The following is a 10,294-nucleotide window of genomic DNA, read 5'->3' on the forward strand; positions in this document are numbered from 1 at the left end:
GCTGTCACACACGGGAGATGAAACACCTTTATAAAGCAGCAAAAGACCATGGGAGGGGCTCACTGTATTTTAATAATTTCTTAAATGGTGTCTTTGCTGCACATGTAATGGGGCTCACAATCTGCACCATTTTATGCACATCCTACTCTCTCCACTGAATTCATTCTGTGGGAAGGAATGGGGAAAAATCTAATACAACAACTATTAAAAGACAATGCAAGGGAAGAGAGGCGGGCACACCTAACACTAGTCCATCTAGCCAGGGAAGAAGATTTCATTAAACCTGAGAATCAAGTAAGAGACCTTCCCAAGCTGTGTTAAAAGAGATAAAAGTGCTGCAAAGACAGCTCTCATGCAGACACCCAATGAAGCAACACCCAGTCTTGATTTCACAGACAATCTGCAGGGACCTGGGAATACTTTATAAAATTTAGTGACCGCCTTATACAAGCAATAGAGAAGCAAGTTGAACATCCAAAAGTCAAGAAGGTACTACTTCCTACCCTTGCTGAAACAAATCTTAACAACACCTGAAAAGACATATTACCCTCTCTACCCCTCACCCCAAAGCCTACCATTGCACAAATGGTCGAGGCATGCACCCTTAGGGCAACCATACACCATGATGCCAGCCTACATAAGGCTACCAGTCAGGGTGTAGTAGAGGTGCTAGTAGCCTCACAAGCTATTCCCTGACATACACATGAAAAAGGACCTTGCTTTAAATCTGGGGAGATGGGGAGATGAGGCATTTTTGACAGAATCGTAAAAATACAGCCTGTTAGCAGGGACCTTCTAAGTGTCACAACCACTGTCCTCACTGCCCCCCTCGTCCACACGCTTTCCAACACCAGCAAAACTGGTGGCCTGCAGGAAACCCCACACAGACACGGAAAGGCCCCACGCGATGACATCAAATGCGAGGCCGTTCCGCCCTACTCTCCACAACATCGTGGAGAACCAGCACAGCGACCTTCTCAGATCCATCAGGACAGCTTGATCATTGCAGAAAACTCGACAGAAGACAGCTCTGCCCTGGAACCTAAAGGCAGCTGCTAAGCGCCTTTTCTATTCCAATCCATGATATTTATGTTCACCATATTCCCACAGGCAAATACAGGCCTGATGGATGGCCCAGAGACATTTTGATTTAAACCTACACCAGGGAAGGGATGGAGATACTCACTATACTACCTGAGATTGTCACCTTGACATCTTTGCAGGAGATAACTGTCCAGGCTCTATGCTTATTCCCCCCCCACTTTTCATTCCAAAAGGAACAGTTAAAGCCAGAGCCTACTTCCTACTGCACATGATCACCACACCAGCTGATCCAATGGTGACGTAGGCACAGATTACAGGCAGAAATAGACCCATTCTAAAGTGTGCTTTGTTATGTAAAGGGAGAAACAATGTCATTCAGGTCTATTAGATACAGGAGCTGACATCACCATAATTTCCCTCTCTGATTGGCAAAAAGAATGGCCCCTGGTTCCAGCTGCTGGAGTGATTATTGGCATCGGGAGAGCCACTACCAGCTTCTGGAGTTAAGGTACCATGTGCATGGAAGGTCCTGAGGGCACAGTGATACAGTAAGACTATTCGCCGCCCAGGCACCAATAACAATTTGAGGAAAGGCCTCTTGTCCCCATGGGGGACAAGGCTAGAGATCCTATCAACACCTCAAGATTTCTAGATGGGGCAACCGAGCAGTGCGCCACCCTTCAGTTAACCTGGAAGACCAACGACCCATGTGGGTGGATCAGTGGCCCCTCCCAGGCAGAAAGTTAAAGGCCCTGCAGTCCCACGTGCAGGAGCAGCTTTCTGTGGGCCACATTGTACCATCTACTAGCCCCTGCAATGCACCTGTCATTATCATATGAAAGCCTGACAAAGACAAGAGGCAGCTCCTGCAGGACCTCAGGAAAATCAACAAGGGCATCGAGGACATGGATCCCCTCCAGTCCAGCCTGCCCTCAGCCTCCAAGTTACATCGAGTTTGGCAGATGGTTGTTATACATCTAAATGACTGCTCTTTTGACTTCTCCTTGCACCCCAATGAAAGCCTATTGTTTGCCTTTTCCGACCCAAATTGGACAAGCACCGTCACAGAGGTACCCATGGACTGCATTGCCTCAAGGAATGGAGAAGAGCCCAACTACGTGTCAATGCCTTGCAGCCCAAATTCTCTCGTCCAGATGGAAAAGACATCCTAACGCTATCATTTTTCATTACATGGACCATATATTAGCTTGTGCAGAAAGTCAAATCATTTTGGACGTTGCAGTACAAGATGTCATCACGGCGGTACAGCAGAAAGGTTTTGAGATTGCAGCAGATAAAGTCCAAAAGACAGCCTCCTGGAAGTACCTCGGGCTAAAGAGCACAGAGAGAACCATCACACCCCAAACACTGCACTTCAAGAACAACCCAAAGACTCTGCAAGAACTCTACCAACTCTGTGGAACCATCAGTTGGGTACATTCACTGCTGGGAATCACCACAGAAGATCTCGTGCCACTGTTCCTGCTCCTTAAAGGCAGTGAAGGGCTCGATTCCCGTGATCACTGACACCGGAGGCAGAAGCAGCTGTACAAAAGGTCTCCTGGGTGATTCATATTAACAGGCACACAGATACCACCCTAATTTTCCTTTCTCCCTGGCAATCCTTCGTGTAAGTCCAATATTCCATACACTGTTGTTTTGGGGGCACTCAACTATCTCAGATCCCCTGATAATAATTGAATGTGTCTTCAGATTACACCAACCTACTAAAATGATAAAAACCCAACAGAAAATTATTGCACAACTAATCAGGAAAGCTAGAGAGCGTCTGTGCTCCCTTGCAGGAACAGACCTTGTGAATATATACTTACTTCTCACTCAGGAGCACCTCAATTGCCTACTTCAAACATCTGAACCATTGAAATATGCCTTAGATCATTTTTACACAGACAAGATCTGCCACCAATTCTACCATCAAAACATTCCTGCGCTGCTCAGCATGTTCAAAATTACCCCAGACCCGGCAAGATCCATTGTAGCCACCTGCCCAAATTGTCAGGAACATGGCTTTGCTTCTGTCAGAGCTGGAGTCAGTCCAAGAGGACTAGACAGTCTCCACATCTGGCAATCAAACATCACACACTAAGCCTCTTTTGCCACACTAAAATACATCCACGTCTCAATTGACGCCTTTTACAGTGTGATTGTTTCCTCTGCTCATGCTGATGAAAAATCAAAAAATGATGCTGTAAAACATTAATTGTTAGATTTTTCCACCTTAGCACTTCCACAGGAAATTAAAACTGATAATGCTCCTGCTTATACCTCACACTGATTCCAACAAGTTTCTGACCTCTGCGGTATAAAACATGTCACAGGCATACCACACTCTGCCACAGGACAGTCCATAGCCGAGAGGGCCAACTCTCGAGCCATCAAAAGGATCCTTGATCAACTGAGAGGGGTAATCCAGATATTATCTTCCATTGAGAGACTGGCCAAGGCCTTTTACGTATTCAACTTTTTGAACAACTCATTTATGGAGCCAACTCCCCCAGTCATCAGGCATTTTACTAATTCAACTGCAGCCCAATTAAAAGAAAAGCCACATGTGTTGAGCAAAGACCCTGAATTTAAACAATTTATGGGCCCTTTCCCATTAATTACTTGGGAAAGAGAAGATGCCCTTGTCTCTACAGAAACACTCCTAAGATGGATCCCAGCAAAATACATTAAAACTGTTTCTGGGAACCGCGAGGCAAACACCAGAGCCATCATCAGAAGAACAGAATGAAAGCCTAAGAGAAACAGCAGCAGCCTGGGAAAGAAGAAAAAGAAGGACAGAAGAAGATCTCCTAAGCAGCGTTGACCACACACACCAAGACCAAGATAGCTCAGACACCACTAACCAGGATATATGTCTTAACATTTGTACAAATTGTATTTAAGTATTGATATATGATTCTTCTAATAAGCTGTGTTCACACCCTTGGCTTACAGAAGAGAAAGTTTAGTGGAACCCCAACTTAAGTTTCATCTTCTAATCTCTTTACCTGTTTGCTTTTAGGCAACCCAAGCCTCAAGATTCTAAATTAGCTAAAGGCAGAGGATGCTGCCATTGGTTGCTGCTGAACAGGAATCTGGATGCTTCTCACTGAGCCTCATGCCATTAGCTGGGTGCTTCCACAGACAAGCCACAATTTCTTGTCCATGGCCATGGCTGTCAGGCTCTTGAAGGCATGTGTTTTTTCAACCTGCTGTCACATAGTGAGTCAGTATATCAGGGCATTCAGCTGCTGAAAGATCAAGGAAAGAAGATCCAGATGGAAGGCAACAATGACCGGTTCACTGGAATTTTCAAACACGGCGGGATGAAAGGCTGGTTTACATCTTTAGTTAGGACTGTTTTGTGGGCCCTGTTTATTGTATTCATTGTGTTGGTTATTTTATCCTATTTTACTAAATGCCTGCAAAAATCTAGGGCAGAAGCCTTCTTTAAAGGCAACAAAAAGGAGAAGATCTTGGGGTGCAGGGGCCTATAATTGGAACTGTAATACCTCTAGGCAAAGTGACCAAGGTAAAAGAGAGACATCGCTCTGAATGAAATGGTCTTGTCCATGGGCATTTTCAGGCTCCTGATGAAACAGCACATTTTGCTGGCATCACCCAGTTCAACCGCAGTATTTTCCTTATATCTACACCCCCTAGAAGGTTCTCCCCTCTCTTCTACCAATTTGGTCTTGGCTTACTGCAATGCTACCCTGATTTTTTCCCCCCATTTTCCATCTGTGTGCCCAGCCCCATTTTGTCTCCATTCCTGGACTCTCTTCAGTGCAATCCAAAGTGTTTGGAGTTCCACACAAAGATTCCTCTCTCACCTCATTCACCAGCAGTTTAAGCAAATGTGCTCCCAGCTCTGGGAGTGCAGATCGCTCAAAGAGGCTGGCTGTGGACAGGCTGAAACACAGGAACTGAGTGCAACAGAGAACCTGGCCTCAAATAAAAGGCATGAATGCGTTGCCCACCCAAACACATGCCTTGCATTTTTCTACATTTTCCTTCTTCTCTCATCACTCGTGTCACTTTCCCCATTTTCTCTGATAGGGAACTTGGCTTCCCTGTCCTGTCTGCAGGTCCAGCCACACGTGTGACCCTGCAGGAACAGCCTGACCCACAGTGAAGTGGGAGGGGACTCTTGGTCAGGAACTGTAGTGACAGGACAAGGAGGAATGTGATCAAACTGAAAGAGGTAGAAGAGTTTTGATAATGGGAAGAAGTTCTTTACTTTCAGGGTGCTTGTCCCTGTCACAGGGACCAGTGCAGAGAGGCTGTGGATGCCCCATCCCCAGCAACATCCAAGGCCAAGTGGGACAGGGGCCGCAGCAACCTGCTGTGCTGGGAGCTTGCTCAGCTTGGAACCAGATCATGTTTAGTGTCCCTTCCAAGCCAAACCATTCAAGGATTTGATCATTCTGTCATCCCCATCTCCCACTGCACAGCGGCCCTGAAACTTCAGCGACATCACAGCTCCAAGAGGGTTCCAGGTGGAACATCCAGGACCTGGAAACGAGCACAGCAGACACTTCACCGCCTGCCAAGGGTCAGTTACTGCTCACTCTGCGCTCTGACCCTCAGCGCTGAGTGCTGCTGCTGCCGCCTGGGCTTTTCCTGCTGCCGGCTCTGGAGCGTCAATCCCAGCAGGATGTGCCCTGCTGTGCCCATGGAGGTACAGTGCCATGCCAGGCAGGGGGCACCCGGGATGGGCAGGCTGCAGCCATGTCAGAATGGATGGTGTGGGACAGGAAGCTCACTGGGAGACTGTGTTGCCCCTTGCAGACTGACAGAGACATTGTGGAGGACATGGAAGTGGACCAGGGGATGGATGAGGATGAAATGATGGAGGTGGACTCCTCCTCTACTTCCATGTCCTGCCCTGTTGAGGACATGGAAGTAGAGGAGGAGGACACCATCGAGGAGATGGACGTGGATGCGGAGGACAACATCGAGGACATGGACGTTGACGAGGAGAATGAGGAGGAGCCCATGGTCCTTGGATGAAGACGGAGCCCCACAGGTCAGACAGGCAGCTGCTTCCCACGCCCTGCCCACACACACACTGGGTCCCCTGACCCCAGGCTGGGGCTGGGCTGGATGGCCCCGCTCAGGGACACAGTGCCCGCAGGGGGCCTGGATTGTGCTGCCACAAGCACCAGCCCCGGCCTGCCCTGCGCTGGCCTGGGGCCACGCCAGTCCTGCCAGCCCCGGCCCAGACCCTGGGGCCCAGCTCCCAGCCCTGCTGGGCCCAGTGCTGGTGGCTGAGTCCAGCTCTGCTGCTTCCTTCCTTCCAGGACTCATGCACATGATGGCACAGATGCCACACCTTTGTAAATACGTTCGAAGTTTAGAAGTTCCTTGTAATTATGTTTTCTACGTTGGAAGTTTTTTGTAAATACGTTTTGAAGATTGTTACCCCATCGGATCCCATGTAAATATGTTCTGAACATTGTTGTTGTTGTTGTTAAAATGATTGTTATAACGAAACATGTTGTGCAAATCCTAGATTTGCCGATCTTTGGCAAATAAATTCTGTTTCTTTTTAAAACCTGACTTATCTAGGCCATTCCTTTGGGCACCGGCAGCCTTTGCACACTTGTGGGTTCCACTTGTTCCACGTTCCCAGGGCTGGAGGTCCTTGGGGGTGCTGGCACGGCCACCCTGGGACTGGGGGTCCCTGTGCACAGGGGCTCCCACTGACACCACTCCTGGCACTGGGCACTGCTGCTCTTCCTGGCCTGGGGCACAGCGCTGTCCCCAAGAGCTCAGCTGTCACCAGCTCTCACCCAGGGCACTCTCACAGCACTGGCCCCTGCAGCCATGACACCAAAGCAGGCAGCAAACCTTCAGCCACCCTTCCTGCTCCAGCCACAGGGACTCCTGGGCCCAGAGCGGCCAGCAGGCCACAGCCATGCAAAATCCACCTGCACATTCTCAAGGCCACCACAGCCTTGGCAACTGGGCCACCTGCATGTGGGCTGCTGCAGGGACTGATCTTTATGCCTTGCGGCCTCCAAAGACCCTGGGCTCTGCTTCCCAGCCTGCTCTGCACTGCCCTGAGCCCGCTTTGTTCCAGAGACAAAAGCCAAGCCAGGGCATCCTCACCCTGCCCGCATTCCTGCTGCTGCCAGCGGCCACTGGCAGAAGTATCAAAGCTGACTTTTATTAAACGTGCTTTGCAGACACTGGCCAACAGTTTAGTGTTCCTGGGAGCATCCAGTCATCAGTCTCCACACTGCAGCCTTGAGCTCCTGGTTCCTCAGGCTGTAGATGAGGGGGTTCAGGGCTGGAGGCACCACTGAGTACAGAACTGACAGGGCCAGATCCAGGGATGGGGAGGACATGGAGAGGGGCTTCTGGTAGGCAACTGCTACAGTGCTTACCAACAGGGAAACAACAGCCAGGTGATGGAGGCAGGTGGAAAAGGCTTTGTGCCGTCCCTGCTCAGAGGGGATTCTAAGCACGACCCTGAAGATCTGCACATAGGAGAAAACAATGAACACAAAACAGCCAAGTACCAAACAGACACTAAGTGTAAGAAGCCCAAGTTCCCTGAGATAGGATTTAGAGCAGGAGAGCTTGAGGATCTGTGGGATTTCACAGAAGAACTGATCCAGGGCATTGCCATGGCACAGGGGCAGGGAAAATGTATTGGCTGTGTGCAGCAGTGAATAGAGGAAGGCACTGGCCCAGGCAGCTGCTGCCATGTGGGCACAAGCTCTGCTGCCCAGGAGGGTCCCGTAGTGCAGGGGTTTGCAGATGGACATGTAGCGGTCGTAGCTCATGACAGTCAGGAGGAAATACTCTGCTGATATAAAGAAGAGAAGGAAAAAGAGCTGAGCAGCACATCCTGAGTAGGAGATGTTCCTGGTGTCCCAGAGGGAATTGTGCATGGCTTTGGGACAGTGGTGCAGATGGAGCCCAGGTCAGTGAGGGCCAGGTTGAGCAGGAAGAAGAACATGGGCGTGTGCAGGTGGTGGCCGCAGGCTACGGCGCTGATGATGAGGCCGTTGGCCAGGAGGGCAGCCAGGGAGATGCCCAGCAAGAGGCAGAAGTGCAGGAGCTGCAGCTGCCGCGTGTCTGCCAATGCCAGCAGGAGGAAGTGGCTGATGGAACTGCTGTTGGACATTTCTTCACTCTGGGCATCATGGACTGTTGAAAGATGACATTGACAATGTGGGATCAACTTTGAATCAATCTTATGCTATTTTATTTGGAATCCCCTCCAAAGTTTTTCTCTTCATGTGAGGGGACTTTATAATCTTTTATGAGTTTGGATTTGTGCTGCTAAGTTACTGCTTTATCTTCAGCATTGGTCTCATATGAAACAATGGGGAGCCCAGAGGGAACACAGGGCAACTGTGCTTCAGTGCAGTCAGACGAGCTGACCCCCACACAGGTGTCTTTGCTCATTACAACTTTGTGTATTTCAAGGTGATCACACTTAAATCTTTCTTGGAAAAGAAAGTGCACTCTTCGATAACTCCAATTTCAAAATAAATTTCCCTAAACTCTTCTCTCCTTTTTGTTCTGTTTCTGGACAAGGAAAGTATATCCAGCGTTGGTCTGGCTCTTGGGTGCCTGGAGGTGTGCCTTCTGGGAGCTGTTCCTCTCTATCAAAGCCGTGTCCCTGCCAGTGCTGCCAGAGCCCAGCCCAGCCGTGGGGGCTCAGCTCTGCCCTGCAGATCCCTCCCAGCTCAGGCACTGCCCAGCAGCAGCTCTGGCTCTGCAGGCTCTGATGGCAACGTCAGAGCAACCCTGAGGATGCTGGAAAAGCAACACTGATCCTGCTTCTAAGAGGCCCTGTGCTGATTTCTGTCACTGCCCAATTAATTCAGATATAAGGGAAATTTTGTTTTATTTTTTACTGCCGGAACTGAGAGAGGAATATCTATGTGCAATTTCCCATCCAGGCAACCCAGAGCAGGAGATTAAAAAAGCAGGATTTTCCCTTTTATGCGTCCCCTGCCTCACTGTTCCCCCTGTATAATCTACTTTGAAATCTTCTGCAGTTAAATATCATGCTGGGAGCAGTCCTGAACAATGCAGCATCCTCCCCACATCAGGAGAACACTTCCAAGCCTTACCAGCTGTCTCCTCCCACCCAGACCTTGTCCCCCAGTTCTGGGAGCAGCTGCCAGGGCTGGCTGAGAGCTGTCCCTGGCAGGCAGCAGAGTCCCTGCCCAGCACAGCGCCCTGGGCTGCAGGACCCTGCTCTGCACGACAGCCCTGGGCACCCCTGGCTGCTCTGCACAAAGAGACAATCAGAGAATGTACTCACAGGGTCTGTAGGCATTGCGATGTTCCAGCTTTAGGAAATCACTCCAGGAGCTGCAGCTGCATTGTCCTCCAGCCAGAGGTTCCTGTGCCAAGGGCTGGCAGTGATTCTGCCCCAGGCACTTCTCAGCACCTTCCCAGCCCTGACTGATTGAAGCTCTCTGTGCCTCTGTGCTGTGCCTGGGGTAGCTGCAGGCAGTGCCCCAGCCCTGCTAGGCTGGCAGAAGAGCTTCTCATCAAGAGAAATGTGCTTTTGAAGCTCTTCTTGATTACCAGGAGCTGCCTCTGTGCCAGGAGCCCAGCCCAGCTCAGCAGCACAGACACAGCACAAGGACTTTAATGAGCCTCTGGGGCTTTGTGCTTAGGCCCTGAACATCAGTCCCTGAGAGGGAGCTGAAGAAACCTCTCCAGAACTCCAAGTCAGAATCACACTCCAAAGTTTCTTGGACTTTTAATGGGTCCCACTGAGGGATGCGACTGAGAAAGTGTCCCCAGGCCCCAGGCAGAGCAGAGAACTGGAGGCAGTGATGACAGGTGGGGACCAAGAGGAGCTAAGTCCTGATGCCCTGGGGCATAGCAGGGTCTGTGCCACCCTGTGAGGTGGGTGTGAGGAGGGCTGTGAGGAGACAACTTGTCCTGAGGCCCTGGGGCCTCCTGGCACAGCCCCAGCCAGGCTGGGCACTGTCAGACCCTTGTCCTGCCCTCAGCATCCCCCCCAGCCCACATCCCAGTGGCCTCAAGGATCTGCTGGAAGGAGTCCCTGGGGAGTCTTGGCCAGGAGTGGCCCTGGAGGCTCCTGAATGCTTCCAGGGACTGCAGGTTTTTCAAAGGACTTTGGCTTTTGCCTTGGAGTCTCTGAGAGATTTGTGCAGTCATGGCCCCAATTATCTGCTTTAATGAGTCCCTTGAGAGCTTTGTACTGACAATCAGAGGGGCTCATTAATACTTTGAGATACTC

At 50.2% G+C, this 10,294-nt stretch overlaps 1 protein-coding gene across 1 annotated transcript; it reads right to left on the reverse strand.

Moving 5' to 3' along the window:
• Positions 1-7,256: 7,256 nt before the first annotated feature.
• Positions 7,257-7,952, reverse strand: LOC141731845 (olfactory receptor 14L1-like). Its single transcript, XM_074558904.1, has one exon. The coding sequence runs from the start codon at positions 7,950-7,952 to the stop codon at positions 7,257-7,259; it is 696 nt and encodes a 231-aa protein (XP_074415005.1).
• Between the last annotated feature and the right edge of the window lie 2,342 nt (positions 7,953-10,294).

Source organism: Zonotrichia albicollis, chromosome 26, assembly GCF_047830755.1.
Source record: "Zonotrichia albicollis isolate bZonAlb1 chromosome 26, bZonAlb1.hap1, whole genome shotgun sequence".
NCBI lineage: Eukaryota > Metazoa > Chordata > Aves > Passeriformes > Passerellidae > Zonotrichia > Zonotrichia albicollis.